This window comes from Pleuronectes platessa, chromosome 10 (genome assembly GCF_947347685.1).
Source record: "Pleuronectes platessa chromosome 10, fPlePla1.1, whole genome shotgun sequence".
Classification (NCBI taxonomy): domain Eukaryota; kingdom Metazoa; phylum Chordata; class Actinopteri; order Pleuronectiformes; family Pleuronectidae; genus Pleuronectes; species Pleuronectes platessa.
Genome location: NC_070635.1, coordinates 18,363,126 through 18,384,687, shown reverse-complemented (window position 1 = coordinate 18,384,687; position 21,562 = coordinate 18,363,126). Strand labels below are relative to the sequence as shown.

The window sequence follows — 21,562 nt, the reverse complement described above, 5'->3', positions numbered from 1 at the left end:
AGAGGACTATACAGTTATCATAGTCTCTGTGCTTCCCATTCTTCTCTGTCAGTTTCTAAATGCATCTGGACTTTCCTCATGCTTCAAATTCCTCGCGTCTGTGGTTTGTTATTTTCCAGAATTTTTTTTTTGCCTACGTTTTTCTGTAGCAGACACTCGTGAGTTCCGCACTTTAACTTTGCTTGTTTGCCTGCTTGCCTTTGTGAATATGCATCATAACTTTCTTTCCATGTGGCACCTTCATTGTGATCCTCACCTTTCTCTGGATGTGACAACTATCTCATTATATCACAAAAAAAGAGGGAAAAGTATAACAGTTCCCCTTTAAGGAAGGCCTGGTGTATTTTTAGTTGCAACACTATTATAGCCATTTCAGATGTTGTCAGATCATAACCGACTAATCAGTAAAAGCAGATCTGCATTTCCACATTTTGACATGCCACAGCATAGGTGTAAATATTAAAATGAGTGACAAGCTGAATTTCATTGAGCTGCCTGGTCCTGGTTTTGTGCAAGCTGGCTCACTGTCACCCTGTCATGTCTTACTGGGAGACTTGAATAAAACCATAATGTTATTACAACCCACATTTCTCCTTCCACGACATGTCAAAATATTTTGCTGTGTAAAAGGCAGAATGTGTGCAGAGCGTTTTAGCATATTATCTATGGTGCAGAGTGAAGTAAGAATATTTTCTTCATATTCATCCTCCCTGGTTTATCTGCAAAGAAACTGCTGTGCGTCCATTGTCAACTCGATTTTTGCACCGATTTTATAGTCACATACAGTGAAAATGAATTTGCTTGATTTCTGTTTAGCTTAAATAAAAGTTTGCATATTGACTATTTCAAAGGTTCGTTAAGTAAGTGACACAATCTTCACACATGTTCACAACTTTTCAAAATAAAAGCCCATATGGATAAACACAAACATTGATAGTGCCCGTGGGTTAGTTTTGACCAACAGTTGCCGCCCGCTGCTGTGTGAAGATGTAGCCAAAGGCACGTTCGCCTTCGTCCACAGAATGCTTGTTAGCATGCTGCCCCACCCCCACTGACTGCAAGGTGCCTGTTCAATCAAATTTTTATTATGGATCACATGTCCAGGTTTGACCCTACACTTCCCCGGGACATCAATGACACACATGCCAAGTAGGGAGCTGATAAGATGAACACTCAGACATTTGTGGAATTAGTAAGTATGGGGTTTGTGTTTATATAATAGCAGAAAATTCACATTTCCTACCCCTGCAAAGGAGGTTATCATTTCATCCGTGTGCGTTTGTACGTTTATTTGTTGTTTTTTATCATCAGGATTAACACTAAATAGATTTCTTTGACACTAGTTGGAAGAAAAGAAATTGGGCCAATAAATAACCAATTAAATGTTGATTTTTTTTTTTTTTATTTGTGTCTTTGTTTGGACATTTTCACATATTTCCCCAGGGAAGGATACATAGATCTTGATGAAACAAATCAGGCATATTTAAGTGACCGATATCTACTAGTGTGTACAATTCGATGCAGTTTAATTGAAAAAAGATTTTAGTCAGTATGTTTTTTCTATATTAAGTGCCTTCAGATAATGTAAATTATAATTTGGAGCTGTACAAATAAAATTGGATGCTATTAGATGTAATTGTTTGGCCTTGGCGGAGGTATTATCTCCATTTTAGTTCTTTATGTACTAATATGTACTAATACTCTCTGATTAATCCTGCTTGTCCTCCATTATATATTGTAATATTTCAGTATCAGAAATGTACCAGCTATAAATGGCCGCCCCGGCTGCTGGATCCACCACCACTTCCACCCCCAGCTGAGGTCACAGCTCAGCTCCCCAGGGGGTCATACCTAATTCTAAATGAACCATTTGCTCTTTCAGCCCAGTACCTACGCCTCTCTTCAAATCCTCTGCGCCCATCTCGTCTCACATCATCTCCGCTTGCATCAACAAATCTTTGCAGACAGGAGAGGTGCCCGCTGCCTTTAAAATAGCAGCTGTGAGTTCAGAATCCTTGTGAAATCTAACCTCAATCAAGGCTTTTGCTCAGACTACACAGAGCCACCCCCTAACCCAGCTGTCTCCCACTCAAAAGCTACAATGTGTTACTCCGCTCATGAACTTGATAAAACGTTTTGGCCGCTATCGTTTCACAGCAGCACAGAAATTGTGTTGAATGGGGCTTTTCGATGACTGACTAATGGCAGCGAGCCGTTTTTATTCCACAATATTCTCCTGCATCACTGTCCTGAAATGTTGTTCACTCCACTTTACTGCAGCTTTAGGTATTATTTGTAACAATATGTATGTGTGTACTGCAGCAGCTATAGGTAAAGCATCTGATCTAAAAGCGTAGGATTTGAAAAGCTGCGGTAAGAGATACAGTATAAGGTGTAAGTGTTGAGTGGTGCTTTCATGTGATGAAGAAAAATGCAACTCCTACTGTAGTTTTCTATTGCTTTAGAATTAGAGTTACACGTGTGCACATTGCTTTGTACAAATGCACAGGTGTTTTGCTACAGATACAAAACTTCATTGTATAAATGCAAGGGTATTTGCAATATAAATACATTTTAAACTGACAGGATTTACTGGCTGAATTAGTTCAAGTGCAGCCGGAGAATAAAACAGAAAAATAAAATGCACCATTGTAGCGGATCCAGAATATAGAGAACCTCTATATTGCTGTGATGGAATAGCAGACATAAACAGTATTTATTATTTTAATGTGGGAGTTTCTTAATGAAACAATAACCTTTCGAACACACGCAAAAGGACTGACGAGACGAGACAGTGATCATAAACACTAGATAAGATCAGTTAAGATAACAATGAAAGGTTGTATCGCTGGGAAGAACTCAGGTGGTCATTTTTTTATAAAGCTGCAAAGGGAATTCATTTTTTGCTTAAATAATAGATTCACAAGCTCAGTATCTATTAGACTCAATAATAAATGCTCTCCTCAGTTTTTCTTCAGACAAATTCAAAACTAACCTTAAGTCTTATATACTCAATATATTATCTATCTCTTTTAAACGTGCTTGTTTGCTTAACATTTTAAATTACTATCCATGTTGTTTATCTATTGTTGAGGGAGGTACAGCAAATAATAACTCAGGAGAATGTCCTGGCAATAGGGTTAGGACTTTGTCAGGAATGTGAGTGTGATTCTGCGTAGGGAGCATACTCTTAGATTCTTATATCCTAAATTTTACAAATGGTGAATCAAGTAATAATTTGTCTTCCACCGGAAACTTGTCTCAAGAAGGGCTGCAAATCACCTTCCTCCCTGACTCACATCCTCTCTCCACAACCGACTTCAAGTGCTCTTTCAAAATATTCCTTCTTTCTTTCTGCTCTGCACACAGGTTGTGTTTTCGCCCGTGTCCGTTCATCTGATTAGTCTTAACAGGATTACACAAAAAGTATTGCACCGACTTGGACCAAACCTGGGAGAGGGGGGCAGCATGGGCCGGAGAAGAACCATTATATTTTGGTCTGGATCCAGTTAAAAAAGGCTTTTTACTCTATATTAAAAGTGATTGTTAATTTGTTACAAATCTTGATGTATTAAAGAAATCAGACATATTAATGCAGTTTGCATCGATTAGTATGTTTGTACAGTTTGCAGCAGATCCAGATAATGGTTAAGGTCTGTTGGTAGAAAATGCTGAATCTGCTATTGTTTGGCCTTGACAGAGGTGAGCGCTACAGAGTGTCATTCTCATTCAATGTCTTCCCTTCCCATTTTAGGTAAACAGGATCATTAAATGGTCACAGGGGTATTGTAAGAACCAACAGAGCCCAACCTTTGCACTCCTTAATTTCGGTAGCTTTTCCTATGGGTCCTGGGAATTGACTCTATTTACAATGTTATATTTTCACTGTAAGACACACTTGGTAAAATATAATATTAATTATTAATGTATAATTTCAATATAAGTCTTTTAAATTGGAATTTTCTATGCAATAAACAGATATACAGGACACAAACAGGTGTTTATGTTCAAAGCCATATGCTGGGAACAGATTTTGGGTCCCCTATTCACATTTAATGCAACTGAAGCAAAATAAATGTGCTTTCACCTCACACAATTATTGCTGTGTATAATTATGGTTTCTGGGCATCCGTGGAAGGAACACAAAAACATTAATTTAAAGCAGTTTTAGGAGCGTGACCCACTTTTAAACAAGTTGCTCAAAGGTAGGGGTAATTATTAAGCAACACGGTACAGTGTGCCATCTCCCACTCTGTGTTTGCTTGTTCCAGGTATTACTGATCTTACAGGGACCTGAATTTGCTTACAAATTGCATTATGGGGACAAAAAGAAATCCCCCATAATTTAAATCATAACATTTTAAGGTGAGGAGAGAACACAGATTATTTGTCCTATCATTTTAGTTTTCTACACCAACATTATCTACTGAAGCTCAAGACCCAGCATAATTAAACTGACCTGTGTTGTGTGCAATATAATATGCACAAATTACAACATAACTGTACAAAGAGTTATACACGTAATACCATTAAAGTGTTAAATCCTTCCAAATTGCACATCTTACAATAACCTCATTTTTTTAAAGTGTAAAATATCGAGGGCTGTGCTGGATACAAATGTTGTCAGTCCAATCAGGTTTGACAAATTACTTCTGTGTTCTTTTCATAAATATCAACATTTTTTGACTGGGGTTCAGTGGGAGGTTCAGGGTGACAGCCATGTTCACACTAGAAAACAAGTCAAATAACCCCTCTGAACTAATAAATGCTATACGCTTACAACACTACTGCAGATATCAAACAGAAAACCGAGATTATATTGTATCATGTTGCTCATTCAAACTCACCCCGGCTCTAAGGAAATCAGGCGATTGTCGATAGCGCCCTGAGCTGAGACAGGAACCCTGGGGACAGCTGATTATCTAAGTCCATGGCAACGTCAATTTTATGACAGCCCCATTTAATTCTGTGATCATCTTTGTACATGAAACGGCACCATGGTTGGAAACCTTCTAAAGATGCCTCATGCCACAAGCTCTCTGCCAAAAATATCATAATGTTAGAGGTTTGGTTAAAGAATAGAAAGTTTCATGATGTGATAATGTGACATAAATGCCCTGAAACATAAAGTCGGGTAACAATCTTTATTTAATCATTTTTTGGAGGTTTGAATTGGATAAACAATGGTAGTAAATGTGAGGATAACAGGACAGTCAAAGTTCAGAATGATGAGGTTTGGTATCATGTTCCCTCCATTGAAATGCAGAGGTTACTCCACAATGGAAAGGAGTACTAGACATGTAATGGAATGATGTTATCCCGGTCAGCACAGTGAGTGTGAGTGGTGCTCACCCCTACACACTGACTGCCAAAATAAATAACAAGGAATGCACGAGTTGAAGATTCTCAGGCGACTGAGGGGTCTCTCCGACTGATGGTTCAAAATCTTTGCTCTAAAAATAACCCGTGAACATCACAGCCCTCTCAGTTTTGGCCTGGGTTGTGTCTCAGTGTCTTATAAGTAAGAAACCACATTAAAGACTTAACAAAGATGGAGGACGACACAACTGCGTCAGTCAATTGTAGCTGTGGTATAAGAGGTACATGAAGAGTCGTGCTAACAGAAGGCGTAGTGGCTGTCCTTGAGAAATGAAGCCACCCACAATTCTCTGTTTACACAACCTGGCGATGAAAACAGATGGGTAAGTGTGTCTGACTTGGCACAAGACTTTTCGTTGGAAAAGTGATTCTTCAGTGACTCATCAGAGAGTGTCAAGAGCGTCTAATGAAGTCAGCCACTATGGACAGCGCTCAAGAGGAAAACCATCGGACACAAAACTACAACGTTAAACTTTGCCAAAGAGCCCGAGAAGAAGCCTGATGAATATTGGCAGCGCGCTCTTTGGTCAGATAGAAAAATGTGTCCTGGACTAATACAGTGACCGCAGAGCTCTGGCTGTGAAACATGGAGAGTGCTGATATGAGGCTGCTTGAGTGCAAAAGGTGTCGAGGAGATGACATTTGCAGTGGGCAGCACGAAAGCAACTTCATGCCAACCAAGAACTAAATAAAATGATCACTCCCGGTCTCAAGAAGCTTGTCCGGAGAGAATCCATACAAACATGAGATACATCCCAAACACACTGCGAAAATCACAGCAGAGTTTTGAAGAAGAAACAAGTGAAAGTCTGACCTGGCCAAGTATGCTCCCTGACCTGATTCCAACACAACTCATTTTGAGTGTTTTCAAGCAGAAGGTAGAGCAACAAAACCTCCTCCAGCTAAAAGCAGCTGAGCAGAATCTCTCCACAGATTTTAGCAATACCGGTATCATCCCCACCCAGAAGGATCAAAGCTGTCAGCAAAAATAAAGATGGACAGAAACATACCACTGATTCCTTTTGTCTGTTTTCAGAATGCGTATCCTGCAAATCGCTGAACTTATCGGCTTCACACTTGACATTCATATTGTTAATGGCCCTTAGAGGTACACAGTCAAATATGATACATTCACTATGAGATTAAACAAACAAAAAAAATGAACGTGTCTTCCTTAGATTAACTACAGCAGCAACTGGCAACTGGGTTGAACCGCGGGTCAAAATCACTGCAGGATCATTTTTGACTATTTAAATTTTTTATTTCACCATATCGTACCGACACAGCAGGTGGTCTTCATAGTAAAAGCAACAGCCGATATGCAATATATGAAAAAATAACAGCAGTTCAGTATTGAAACACCCATGTGAACAGTAATAAAGCAAAATTTATTTCATGAAAATCTTGTAAATAAAAAATTGCAGATAAACCAAGTAGGATGAACACAAACTTCACTCTGCACCACAGACTGTTAATAACACACTCATGTATATACACACATATAAAACATAATGTAGAACTCTTGGAGGACTCACTAATGACAGAGGTCAAGAAGACAATCTATTCCAAACAGTCAGGTCTAGAACAGTTGCTGCCCTGGTAACAAAATCAAAATATGGACTACTTGTTTCTCTGCTTTTAGCTTTTCATCCCAATGTAGGGTGGACTATCTTTTATTGCAGCAGGCTCTTTAATATGGACCTTTTACTAGTTGAATTAATAAACGTCACCAGACATGTTAAACATCAAGGAGAATGATCCCTCGCCTCTGATCAAATCTTCATACATCTTCTCTGTGACATCTGAAAATCCCTCTTGAGCAAACATGTGTTCACTTCAGTTCCTTTCATTAAAATAAAGATACAATTACATGCCATTAGAAGCTGCCTCACAGAGCAAATTAGCGCCGTAATTAGTTCCTGAATTCATATTGTATATAATCCCAGCGTCTTGGATGTGTCTAATTCCATTTAGATGCAAAACAGCGATAGCTTTACCATGATGGTGCAACAATGAAATGCTCCGACCTGCAGTAACCTGGCTCTTTTTGCCGCATTCTCGGCGCGTTCTCCTCCATCACAGACACAGGAAATGAATTAAATTTGTGATCACATTAATATCCTTGTATAGATATAAGTGGTGAGTCATCTAACCCACCAGCTCAACCTACCCACTTACAGCTCTGTGCAGCACAGACGCTTTTGAACAAAACAGGCGTCATTTTCAATAGAGAAACGTTTTTTTTCTTCTTCCGACACAGCCTGGCTTGTTTGGATTATTTTGCCAGTTATTTCGTCCGACCAATTTTTCCAACATGAACATTGACGATGATTGAAGTTTCTTATTTGTTTACTGTTCGAGGGAGGCTTTTGCACTGCCAGACATTGTCTGTGTGTGAATAGCTCTGGAGTGAGAGAGTTTCAAAGGGAAATTGTACAAAAAGACTGTGAAATCATTGATGTTTTGGTCTTTGTGACCTTTAACAATTAAAACTAGGCCTGGCCTGACAAGCTTATTAACCTCCCTTTTCAACATTCCACCCTCCTTTCAAGGTACTGTACCTAAATGTGTTACCCATGGGTATTTTAGTTTTTAATTTAATCTTGTAAGCCGTTATTAATGTTGATAATATGCTGGCGCAATACCAGACCATGTTTCCTGCTGAAGGCTGAGAAATGGTGTAATTTGAATGAAGTATTGATTAGTTTCATTCCTGCTTGAAAATTCACAGAAGCTGAGTCAGTGGATAAACAGAGCCAATTACAGGTAAGGAATGGAAAGGAGGAGCATTATAGTGAGTCCATAGCATGCAGAGCTGCAGCTCTAACATGATGCCCTTGAACCATCACTTGAAACAGGAAGTGCTCAGAGCGTGAGCCTCAGGTGAGTCATTGACCTACAGGGAATGTGACAAATATATGAATTTCACCTTGAGGTAAACTCTATATGTTACCATGTGACCTTCTAATCTGTCTAGCAGGACGCTCTACAAAAAGTAATTTTTTGTGATCTGCCTCACAAAAAATCTGCCTTATTTTTTTACATTTGGCTCCATCGATCCCACAGTATGCTCTACATATAGGGAGACTGTCAAGTGCTGATTGATTTTTTTTGACTTGGCACTGAGGCTCTGTCGACATTTAAAATAATGTAGCTATTCCAGTCACGCTAAGGGAACAACTTTGCAACATAATGCAGTTTGCTGAAAAAACACAATTTTTAGGGAATTCAAATGAGCATCATCCTCAACAATGAGGACAATTTGATAATATGGGGAACAAGGAACAAATGGATTTATTTAAAAAAGTAATGTTCGCAGTTAATGCATAAATTTCAAACATTTTTAAATAAACGCTTGTGAGTGTAGCAGAGGCTTAAAGCTGCTATTTAAGCATAGCAACACTTTAGTGAGTGTAGGTAAAGCTGTTTTTTCACAGTGTGATTATCCTTGGCTGTCATGAAATCCAGATTATGTTGCGGACCATTAGAAAACCTCTCACTCAATAACCCCTGCACATTTTTAATACCACCAGCACGTTTCTAAGTCTCTCCTCCACACAGACCATCACACATGCCATTTTAGTCCCATTTTAGTGTTAAACTCTTCTTTTTTTTTCTGCCTCTCTCTCCTCACCCCCCCCCCCCCCTCTCTGTGGAGTGAATCAAAAAGCTGGCGTTCGCTTATTCTCTCCTCCTCTCTCTCAATCAGCAATGTTTCCTTTTGATCTTTTATTCATATGATTAAGTCTGTGTATCGCCAGACTGTTCATTTTACATTTCAATATGTGATGAGACCATCTTTGAAGTTGGCCACGCTGCAGTGGAGTCACTTTGGTGAACAACAGCCCCGCCCCCCTCCCCCGTCTCTATAGTTTCACCAGTTGCTGTTGTGATGGAAACTATTTCCATCGTTACTATTATGCTATGGAAATCATTTGACCTCAGGTGTAAACACACATAAACACTCCGGCAGGATGTTTGTGCTGTGAAGGCTCTTCAATCAAATCCTTTTCTCTCTGAGCTGTGGAAATATCCTGAAACACTTCCAAGCCTCTCCACTCACACGTTAGCTATTTGCGTGTGTCACCGAAGAACGTGTTATCTCTTTCATAAACACGTTTATTTGTTAGCCAGTTAGATTCACTACTCATTAGCTGTTACTCCTGTGCTCCTCAAATCTATTTTCTCACCCGCTTATTATAATGCTTCACCCTAGCTCATCTCCTCCGTCTGTCTCTCCGCCTCTTTCCAGTGCCTCGAATTATCCTCGCTCTGCCGCCCTTTCGCTTGTTTGTCCTTACCCGTCTCTTCTCGCGCACTCTCGTCAACTCACATCTGTTTTTCCATCTCTCACCCCTCGTGTTAGCCGCCGTCGCTCAATCAATACAGTTAACCCTTGCTCTCTCTCCAAGCGGTGTTCTCTCTCATCCTCGACCCATCCCCCCCCCCCCCCCCCCCCCCCATCTGTCTGCGCGATTTCAGACTTTTCCCCGGAAGATGAAAGGTTTAGGGATGTTTAATGTCAAATGCGTGAACAAAGCGCATGGGCAGCCTCGGTCAGCGGGGATCTGAGTGAAACCTAGGCCTATAGAAAACCTAATGAGCTTGGGGAAATCACATGTAGTCATGAAGGTGGTGAGATGAATCAGAGTGTGCGCGTAAACAAGAGGTCGCGTCGGAGAGAGACGGAACATTGTGTGATTCCTATTTTGTGAAGCTTTTTACTTCGTCTAAAAATGGATCAAAAACGGTTTTGATGTCACTTTTTAATCCGTATTTATTCAGACTGAACCATTTTGCATGACTCATACCTCAGAGTGTTGCCCTGAGCTAAAGTGCTAGCATCGGGCTGACAGTGATCTTGCCAGGCGTGTCAGGGAAAGTGTCAATGCTTGTTTTTGTCAGTGCACCATGTAACCAGCTGCAGGTCAGGAGGAGGAGTCAAGGTCCATGTCAGGGTGCACCACACATTTGATTTTGTATAAAGGGAAAATCCCTCCTCTATTTCCGACCAGACCTCAGTCTCTGACTCTCTCCACTTTAGTCTTTATTCACTGATGAGGTGTCATATAGAACTAGAATAGACCAAAAATCTTCCACGTTATGGTGGCTGAATTCATTTGAACATTAGTGTAGTGCCTGCCACAAACCTGACTGTTCTCTTTCCCTCTGGAGCTACTTCAGAATGACTAGTGGCAGAAAGTTACGGACATCGGACTGGAAGGTCCATGGTTCGATTCCTCGCGGTGACAATACAACATACCTGCCAGGACAACACCCGGATCTGTTCCAAAGTCCAAAGAGCACTCTCCCTACCTTGTCTAAGTGCCCCTGAGCAAGGCACCTTACTCCCCCAACATCTGCTCCCCGGGCGCTGTGCATGGCTGCCCACTGCTCTGTGTGTCCTGTGATGTTCACCAGATGGGACAAAAGCAGAAGACAAATTTCCCTACTCTGCATATCGTGTGATTGTGCATGTGTTTGGGATAAATAAATGTATCTTATCTTATCTTATCTTATCTATTCCTTGTTATTCATGAATCCTTCTACAACATACTGTCACTTTTTATTGTTCGTGCGCCGGGCGTTGTGTGCAGAGCTTTTCATTAACAATCTATGGTGCAGAGTGAAGTTTTAGAACTAGGTGTTCGTCGTAACCTGGTTTAAGTGCAGTAAAGATTTTATAGTCAATGTTTTACATAAAATGAATCTGACTTTATCATTCACATCTGTCAGTTATATCAAGTTTAAAGGATTCACTGAGCTGCTGTTATTTTTAACACATTGCATGTCGGCTGTTTCAGAGGTCTGTAAAATGAGCGACACAGTCTTCAGTCTCTGCTCAAGATAAAGCATTGAAGCAACAAAATGAGCAGTTTTTATTTGAAGAAAACTTGCCAAATGTTAAACTATGAGTCAAATATGGTGGAATAAATGAGGATTTGCTTTGACCCTTAGTTTGACCCAGTTGCCGACCGTTGTTGTTTAGCAGAGGTCATAGAAGGAGACATGTTCAACTTGGTCCGCAGACTGAAGGCACACTGCCCTGACCCCACTGACTGCAACAGAGCACTGGTAACCCTCTTTTTTTTTAGATTGTGTTTTTTAGGGATGCACCGATTTATCGGCCGAACATCGGTAGCGGCCGATATTCGCCTCGTTTACTGATATCGGCTTATCGGTAATAAACTTGACTTTCACCGATATCATTGGCCGATGTTCATATTTGTGGTAAAACCGCTGGGCACGTGCCGCGGCTGGGGGAGCAGTCGCTCCGTCGCCCTCCTCTCCGCGCCGCCGGAGGCTCAGTGTGCGGCACCGGGAGGTCCTCATCCGGTGGCACCTCACGGCGCCGGCGCGGAAGGCGGGCCGTTGGAGGGGACTGGGTACGCGGTCAGCGGCGGCCACTCTGGACGCGTGTCGGGCCCTTCTCGCGGATCACCTCAGCTACGGCGACCGCTGGGGGAACCCTCTGTTCGCGCGGGGGGGGGGGGGGGGGGGGGGGGGGCACCCTGCGGTGCGTCTCGGCTGGCGCCTAGCAGCTGACTGAGGAATGGTGCGGACCAGGGGAATCCGACTGTTTAATTAAAACAAGCATCGCGAAGGGCCACGGTGGGTGTTGACGCGATGTGATTTCTGCCCGACACTCAAAACAGGTCAAACTGAGGAGGGCTTGTTAAGTTATCTTGACTCACGCAGTGTAACTTGGTGTAAAAAGTATGAGCATAGCGTCTGTTTAAGTACTTTATTCTCATGTGCACCGGCTCTATTCATCCGTCTCATGCACAGGTAACTAGGGAATTGACAACATACGTTATACACACAGAAGCCGTAACACATCTAATAAACGGGCAATACTGCTACCGTAAATCAATGAGAAGAGCGTTCTCCATAATGATACTTTAACAGGGCCTTTTTAGACAGGGTAAAAATGTGCTGTTTTTAAATTATCCTTGTGGTATTTTGACCAAAATATGTTACAGACATTTCATTAAGATCCCAAGGAACCATTTCAACTTGCGGTAAAATGGGCCTAATATGTCTCTGTTAAATAAAGTTTAGTTAAATCAAAGATTGTTTCATAAATCTGATTCAATTTGTGCTCATTAAAAGATAAGAGTGATGAATAGTGCTTTTTAAATAATTATTTAATTATTTTTCTGGCACAAAAGGGTGAATGAATAACAACAAAAAGAAAATAAACAAATATCGGTATCGGTATCGGCTATCGGCCAGATTGTTATTTTAAAATCGGTATCGGCCAAGAATTTCCATATCGGTGCATCCCTACTGTTTTTATATAACATATCCCGTGTCAAAACTTGACAGCGCACTCCCCCGAGGCCGTAACAATACACATGCCAACTGAAGCCGATAACTTGAGATATGCACTCCACACACAGACAGATGTTTGAGAAATTAGTAGGTATATTGTACACGCATTTGTAAAAAGATGTTTATTGAGTTTGAGTTGAGATTAGACATTGGTTCAGACAAAAGTTGACAGTTTTATTCGAAACACCTTATTTATTTGCATCCAACTGACAGACAAAAAAGCTGATTCTATCCCTTACTAGCCTCTTTTCTCATGTGCGCAGATTCCCTCCCTGTGCCCCTTTCACCTGCCCACTTCTTACCAGTGCCCCTCAGGTGCTGTAGGTAGCAGATCCAGGGCAATGGAGCAGCAGAACCCAGCGGTGGATTATCAGCAGTGTGTGAGAGAGGCCAGATCCAGACACATTCCCCAGGGGAAGTCAAGCCAGCTAAGCCGACCCCAATGTTTACTCTATCAACCCCCCACCAGCTGCATTCTATGTCAGCAGGCAGACACACACACACACACAAGGAATATATAACCTGGGCATAAAGATTTCAACTTAGATGTTTGCCAAGGCTTGCGGCAACAAGGCACGTGTCCATGGAAACAGGCATTCACACACATTGTAGTGTATATATCCCTGAAGGGCACACGTGTTAGGTACACGCAAATAGTCTGACACATTTATTCACACACAAGCATAACTCATGCATGCTACACACATTTTAAAGAATGCACACACCTGGCTGAAACCCCCACAAGGCCCCCTTCAGGCAGACAGGAGACCTTTGGTCCGCGTGTGACACAGAAACCTTCCCAGGTGTCAGTCGTCATACATGGTTGATGCTAATCAGAACAAACCTCCCAGGTTCACTGGAACAACAGCGTGAGTCCCTGAGGGAGAAGCAGAGTTGTTGCAGTCAGTGTAGCAGTCTGACCGGCTGTTCAGTCGACTGGCTGATTATCCGGCTGGTTAGTTGACTGGTTCTGTTCTTCTTCTGCGTGTAGTGGCAAGTGCATAAAAGAACATTTAACACATGGATTTACACCACAAATGCTGTGATGCATTGAAACCCAGAGCCATTTCTCTTTGTATTGTATCTGTCTCATTAAAGCAACACTCGTCACTAGTCACTGTGTATGATTTAGGAGAAAGAGATCAAGTGGCAGAAATTTAACATAAAATTATCCTAATAATGTTTTCCCTCGTGTTTAATCATCTAAATTGTACGAATTGTTGGGTTCTTTACCCTAGAATGAGCCTATATATTTAAATACATTATATTTATATCGGAAGCGGGTCCTCTCTATGGAGGCCGCCATGTTTTTTACAGTAGTCCAAACTGGACAAACTTAACACCTTTTGAGTTTTTATGACAACTACAAACTTCCACAGGTTTTCTTCCATGTTTGGAAGGGGAGGGTGAGGTGAGGGGCATTCAGCTGCAACATGTAACCTCACCACTAGATGTCACTAAATTCTACACACAGAACCTTTAAAATAACAGCTTTTCAATCACGTTTATGGTACAAAAACTTACAACAGGGAGAATGAAATGTCTGTCTTTTTAACAGTGCTCCCTGGACGTCCTTTAACTGCACCCTGTAACTCTGGTGTACCGTGCTGGAACATTACAACCTGCTGGATGAAATAAGTCACATACCAACAAACATTGTCATTTATGCCATGTTTGTTAAAAATGTTCCGTGATATCCTCCTCTGGAGACACGCTCGTGATCCCCCGACACACTGCACACAAGCTCTCACTCAAGGGTACGCGCAGGGTGCGTGGTAGCATAGCTTCTTCCGGTAGTGAACATTTAGGTTAAAAACACGGTGTAAATTATGTCGTTTGGGGTAAAATTTGAATTTCAGGGCTTAAAGACACTTGGATAAAACCACACAAGCAGTATGGAGGTATTTTATTTGATTATGATAATTCGATTTTTTCTTTTGTTGTTTTACATTTGAACAAGGGGTTCAACTTCAGTTGTATTGGATTTGGCTGCAACGCTGTTTACCCCTGAAACTCCACAACGGTTTTGTGGACTCACAAACTCTACCCACCCCTCCATAGTGGTGAATAGATAATGAGTGAATAAAAATGTTTTCTGTGAACTATCCCTTTAAGATAAAATGAGTTAAAGCGTGTAAATATGCCTCCATAAACAAAATGCATAACCACGTTGACACATATGCGTGTGCAAGAGCAAACAGTATATGCTCAATCTTGGCATGCGTGAACCGTTAATACATAGGATGCGACACAACCACACACACATACACACAGATGCACACAAAAACAACAGGAGGATCAGGCAGGAGGCAGTCTGATTGCTCATCAAGCAGCCAGCAAGACCTGGCGAGAGGCATCAATACCACTGAAGCCCACTCTCCTGAGACCACCTGTCGATTACAGTGGCAAAGACAAGCTGCCCGGTGCCTCAATCCATTCCTAGCTGCCTCCACCGGGCCTATACACACCTGACGAATTCTGATGCCAAGAGGGAATAAGGGACTTCACACTGAAGGATACGCAGTGGTTTGCCTCTGCTGCATAAACCATTGATATAAACAACTCTACAGAGAAATGGGCCAAGGATACAAATCTATCACTTATGTGGCGGCGTTTCAGTTTGTATGGGCACAACAAGATAGATTAGCTGTCCACAGAAACATGCAAAATGAGATTTCCACAAAGCACGACAATACTTTTCACTGAGTTGGCAAAGACACAATGAATACAGACTAAAAACCTAATTCACAAAGCCTATGAACTATTTACAGCCTAAAAACCAAAACAAATCTCATTTTAATGATGACTTTATCCCAGTTTGACCGTCAGAGTTGAATTATGTTTTCTGACTATTTGGTCAAAGGACAACAATCCCATTGCCCTCTGCTGCTTTATAATTAGATACGATTAGAGCAGGACGATGCTGTTTTCTCTCATTTCTCCTCCCAAGAGAGCGCAGGACTAAGTGTTGGAGGTTTACCCTGTGTAGTCAACTAACCTTGGATATGGAACGGAAACATGAGAGAAAGATGATCATCTGTAAAGCAGAGTTGTACTTTAGGTTGAAGGGTAAGGTTTTCTTACCCTATCAACCCATTACCTGTATAATGTGATTATAGCATATGAGTATGATTCACAAACTGTTTTTTTTGTGGGAAATAATGGAAGAATACATCAGCTCCTTCACAAAAGTGCATGGCTGCAATAGTGAACTCTGATGGAAAGTTTCAGCACCACGGACAGCTCTCATTCTGTGCTACTGTGAGGCGGCCCTTTTAGTTTCTCCTCCACCACGAAGAGAGAGTCGGCTTTAATTTATTATACTTCCTTATGAACGTACCCTGCTGACTTCATGCTAATAAATCTCGCCAACAAATAAGGCGCAGGATATTGATTTCTTAGGAGGTCATTGCTACTACAATTATTAATTGGGCGATATTCAAACCCGGAGCCACTGTATGCACATAATTGATATCCTGATACAAATGCTATTGCAAAAAGCTGCTGATCTCACACAGTATGAGGTTTATCTGTCGGGCTATTGAAAGCTGTAACAATCCAGGCACTATGGATTTGTGAGAGATGAGAAACAAGGCCGTGCACGTTAGAGGCAACAGCTCTTGGAGAAACCCCTATCTGAATGTGTTGTAGAGCGAATGATGTTCACTCTATGTGCAATCACAGCCTCTCTCTTCACTGCTCCCCCTTTCCCCCTCTGCCTTTTCAACGTGGAAGCCGGTGACTTTTCCGAAGCTAGATGGCAGAAGAGCCCCACTGCAGCTGAGAATCGCTCTGCAGCCGTCATCACCCCATCTTTGCATTGCAAATTGCCCAGTCCCATCACTCCCAATAACGGCGGCGCTCGATCTCCAAAATGAAAATCAGAGTTATGGTGGGAATACCTACCAGGCGGGTTGTCTTTCATCAGCTTGCAGGACGGGATGCTGCCTGTCTGAGTCTCACCTAGCACACACACACACACACACACACACACACACATACACACACACACACACACACACACACACACACACCCACACACAATCACACACACACACACACACACACACACACACACACACACACACACACACACACACACACACACACACACACACACACACACACACACACACACACACACACATACATAAATGCATACAACCTCCACCTCCTCTCTCTCTCTCACACATATGCACTCCCGGACACACAAACACACTCACACACATGCAAACATACACCTACATATGGACACAAATGCACGCACCAACACGCACACGCACACGCACACACACACACACACACACACATACATACTAAAAACACACACTACCTCCTCCACCCACCTCTCTCTCTCTCTCTCTCTCTCTCTCTCTCACACACACACGCACGCACACACGCACGCTGTCATTAACAGACTTCATTTCTTTCCCAGAATTGACATTCTTCCCCGTATAGACATCCTCCTCCTCCTCCTCCTCGTCTTCCTCGCCACCCACACCTCCCTGTTGCCACTTTATGATTTGTTACCCACACATCAGCCACATCATACTTACACAGGACGCTCTCCTTCCTCCTCTGCACCCCCTCCCTCCCACCAACCACCCCTCTCTCTCTTTCTCTCTTGCTCTCTCTCTCACTCTGCCATGGTTCAATTGCCGATCGATGAAGGCAGCGTTCAAACTGTATAGGCTAGACACCTCTCAGTGCTCCAGCCTGTTTGTAGGGATTTAGAGAAAGAGAGGGAGAGGGGGAGATGCTGAGCAGCAGATGCGAGGGCGCACCAGCAGAGATGCTCACACTTGATGCCCCTCTCAGCAGAGATGGTTGAGCCCTCGTCCAGGTTGCCGTGGTCTCTCTCTCCTCAAACCCAGACTCGCGCACTTCTCTACCGGCACCTGACATAGCGCGGCGGCAGTGGTGGCGCGGGTGGCTCAGCCTGGCTCTCTGCTCCTGAGAAGGGAAGACTCCACACTTCACAAAGAGAAAACACACTCACAGACACACAAAAACACACACACACGGGGATCGTAAAGGTTAGATGCGTTAGTTGAGAACATGAAGGGGATTTACAGAGACGGATACTACGACGGATCTATTGAACTACGGGACGGCTTCAACAGGAGATGCGTAAAATGTGAATGCCGAGGGGACTTTGCGCAAGCCAGGACGATGAGGATTAGGACGGGACTTGTTTTTTGGAACCTCGTCTTCTCTCTGATGTTCACATGTGTGAAAGGTACGAGCCACTGCAGCAATGTTCCACATCTTCTCACGCGCCTGCTTTGTGTGCGTGCGTGCATGCGTTTGCTGCTTTAACGTTACAGACGTGCGCAAAATAGGCTACCACGGTTTACTGGAGGGACTTTTTGAGGGACGCAGCGCTCAATGCAGGCTTTGACTGAGGCGCTCAATAGATATTCTTGCGGTAGCCTCTTCTAATAGCCTACGTGAGCTGCTTTGCTTAGTAGGCTAACTAGTGGATTGTTGAGGCGCAAGTGCATGCACTGCAGATTTCCTACAGGATGTTGGGGGATTGTGATTTATTTTGGCTGAAGCAGATTCTCCCTTTTCTTTCTGGGTCGAGTTTTCAAATATTTAAGGTGGGATCTGCGTCAGGGCCAATTACGCATCAGAAACGACCATTTAGGGGAGGGGGTCCAGGCAATTAGTGGTGTGGAATCAATTTGTCCACTGGTGTTTATCGGACTTGCCAGTGCAGACAGGTGTAAGGTGGGCTTGTTAGTATTCCAGTGGCTCTTTCGCAGGCACTGCCCATTTGAATACTGGCTGTGGCTGCTGAGGTAACCACTGTCTCCTTGTTTTTCACCCCCTTTAATGCAACTACAGTTATTTTGGCCAATGAATACTTCACTTTTATGACTTTTTCTTTTTTTGTGCACCATTCCTAGTCGTTGCACTCAACTCTCTCGCCCCATCTTGGTTTTCCTTCCCCTTACTTCACAACAGTAATTTGATTCTTGCTATTTAAATCAGTCAAAGCAATTGTTGCTCATTTGCCACAATGACCATGAGGTCATCTTCTGTCCACTGACACTACAGCGTTTTCAAAAACAAATAAAATGCATCTCTTGCTTCCTGCAATTTCACTGATGTTGATTATAAAAAGTCAGTTTTTTCCTTGTGTGTTTGTGAGTGTGTGTGTGTGTGTGTGTGTGTGTGTGCTCTACCTTTATTTTGTCATTTACTGCGTTAAATGCCCCGTTTCCAGCTAAAAGAAATTAATGAGAAAAAATGCAAATCCAATACCAACCCTCAAAATGTTGTGCTTGTCAAAGGTGTGTATATGTACATGGACAATTTGCTTGTGTGTGTGTGTGTGTGTGTGTGTGTGTGTGTGTGTGTGTGCCTCTGTGGCTGTTTATCTGCTCAGCGCATATATGTGTGTCTGAGTATGGGCCCTCACAGATATCAATTTACATGCAGATTGTTCACCCTGTGAGTAATTCTCGTGTCTGTCTATTGCGGCCGGATGAGATGTGCAGCATGCAGAGTACCAGCGCCCACCAAGACTGAGCCAAGTCGAGTCGAGCAGAGTCTGTCACAGTTGCTGTTTCATCACCACCCACATTGTGGCAATGTCAAACCTCCAGGCCACTGCCAATCCTCCTAGTTCTGTTACTTATTAGGGAGCCAGCCAGCCAGGAATTGGAGAGGGAGGGAGGAAAGGAGGAAAGGAGGAGGAGGAGGCCTGGGTCTTCACTTAGAAAAGAATGAAGGAAATAGTGACACAGAGGAAGGCGAGGAGGAAGACCCACACAGCTGTTGTTCCTCTGCTCTGACAGTTGACACAGTGTTTGCAGAAGTAAAAAGATATCCGATAGATCGAGCCTGTGACTCACATCCCTTGCTAAGATAATGATGTGATATAAAAAGAAGAAGCCCCATATCTAGCAAAGTTTGTTCAACACTGCCTAGCTATAGCGGTGCCTTTCCATTGACTAAAAATCAGATTATTTCTGAACCGGGATCCGGTGTGTGGGCGATGCACAGTTCTGAAGTTTTCTCACTCACCTGCTTGATTCTTGGCACATCTCATGAAGTGATGTTTAGTGGATTTCATCAGCTGGGATTTCATAGGGTCACACAGCGATGTTTCAATACAATAAAAAACAAAACATTGCAGCAGTCCACTACCAACAAATGAGGACATCCACTGGAACTGTGTCGCAGGGGAACTTATAAAACAGCTTGACACAGACACAAATATAGGAGGATAAACTGCAAACACAGTTTTTTTTAAACAGAGCAAAAGGCCTGGGTCAGATAAAAATTGAATTTCTTTACAGTGACGCAAAACTAGAAGCACCCCATTCATACTAGAAGCTTTTATAAGCTGTGGATCATATTTTGTTAGGGTGGTGATGTTCTTAAAATGGATTTGAAGAAGAGACAAATTGGAGTCATGGCCACGGTTAGTGTGTCTCCTTTATATTCTTAAAAGTTTTAAAAATATTTCTTATTGAAACTGATAAATGTTGTGGTACTTTCCAGATGAAAGTCCACTCAAACTGTCAGTTTCTATGTTTTGAACATCATGTGAAGTTAAAGGGACACCACAGGGTTGGCCAAACATAACACACAGACCTGTTTCCCACTGACATTAGCATGTCCGACATCTATCCATTATCTGTACCACTTATCCTCTTGAGGGTCGAACAGGGAGATGGAGCCAATCCCAGCTGACATTGGGCGAGAGGCGGGTACAACGGGATGGGTCGCCAGCCTATCACAGCTCCATCATACACCAGCAAACAACCATATGGTCAATTAAGGGTCCCCAGTCAACCTTATCTTGAATCTGCAAGTCTTTGGAACAAACAGGGACCATCTTGCTGTATTTGTATAAGTCAGCTAATAGTGAACAATAATTGATTGTGAACAGATTGTTAGATAATGGCCAGCTTCTGTGTCCTACCAAACAATTTTGGTAAACACTGCATTTTTTATCAAATTTCCTTCTAGCTTCTATATTTTGTAAAAGTTATCTTTTGGAACTGGGTCACTAATTGTTGGTAATCAGGTGGGCTCCGCACAGACAGTAATCTGGCCACTGAGCCCTCAGTGAAGACTTTCTCTCAATGTGATTATGTAAACAGGCTGGAAAGGCTGCGAGGGCTAATCAGGATTACAATTTGTCTGTGTAATTACACACTATCTATGGGGAATGTGGGGCATTATCCTACTACCCCCTCAGTTTCTTGATCTCCACAACGGAAGAAGAGGGGCGGAAGGGGACAGTATCCCGAAGAATCGCTGAGGTCCAACTGTAACCGGGAGGAAGAATATACTGTTTTCCAGGATACATGACAGTAGTTTTACTCGCTGGAATCCTGATGCCTCTTTTACTGCTGACATTTCACTGTATAGTCCTAGTGGTGTACCAAAGTACTACTCAGCTCACCCACTGGCCTCATGCCCATGGCTTGAGGCCGGGGCCGGGCTCTCAGATAGCGCTGACAGATTCCTGCATAGACGGGATATAGTTTGCTGGTTGCGAGTGAGTCTGTTCTTCTCAGGTATCATTTTTAATATAAGCGGCACTCTTGGGGGAGAGAGAGATTGGCAATATCTTGTCTTCAGGAGGAAAAGTAGCTCATCGTTTGTTAAGATTAAATGTAAAAGGTTGAGGAGATGCTGCTTCCAGAGTCAAGGCTACAGATTCAGAGTGGACCGTCTGCTACTCAGGTGCCATTGTCAGAGGGGATTAAACTCAGTTAACTGTCTGCAGGCATATTTGCTGATAAAAATGTATGCATCTATTTGGCTTCAACCATGCTGAGGTTTAAATTCTAAAACACCTGACAAGTGAGAAATTTGCAATCAC

At 42.6% G+C, this 21,562-nt stretch overlaps 1 protein-coding gene across 1 annotated transcript in view; it reads left to right on the top strand.

Moving 5' to 3' along the window:
• The first annotated feature begins 17,772 nt into the window (after positions 1 to 17,772).
• LOC128449995 (CUB and sushi domain-containing protein 3) overlaps positions 17,773 to 21,562 on the top strand; it is a 209,153-nt gene continuing 205,363 nt past the window's right edge. The window contains exon 1 of the mRNA XM_053433387.1: positions 17,773 to 17,953. Within this exon, the coding sequence (XP_053289362.1) occupies positions 17,773 to 17,953 (181 nt within the window). The remainder of the gene's footprint in view (positions 17,954 to 21,562) is intronic.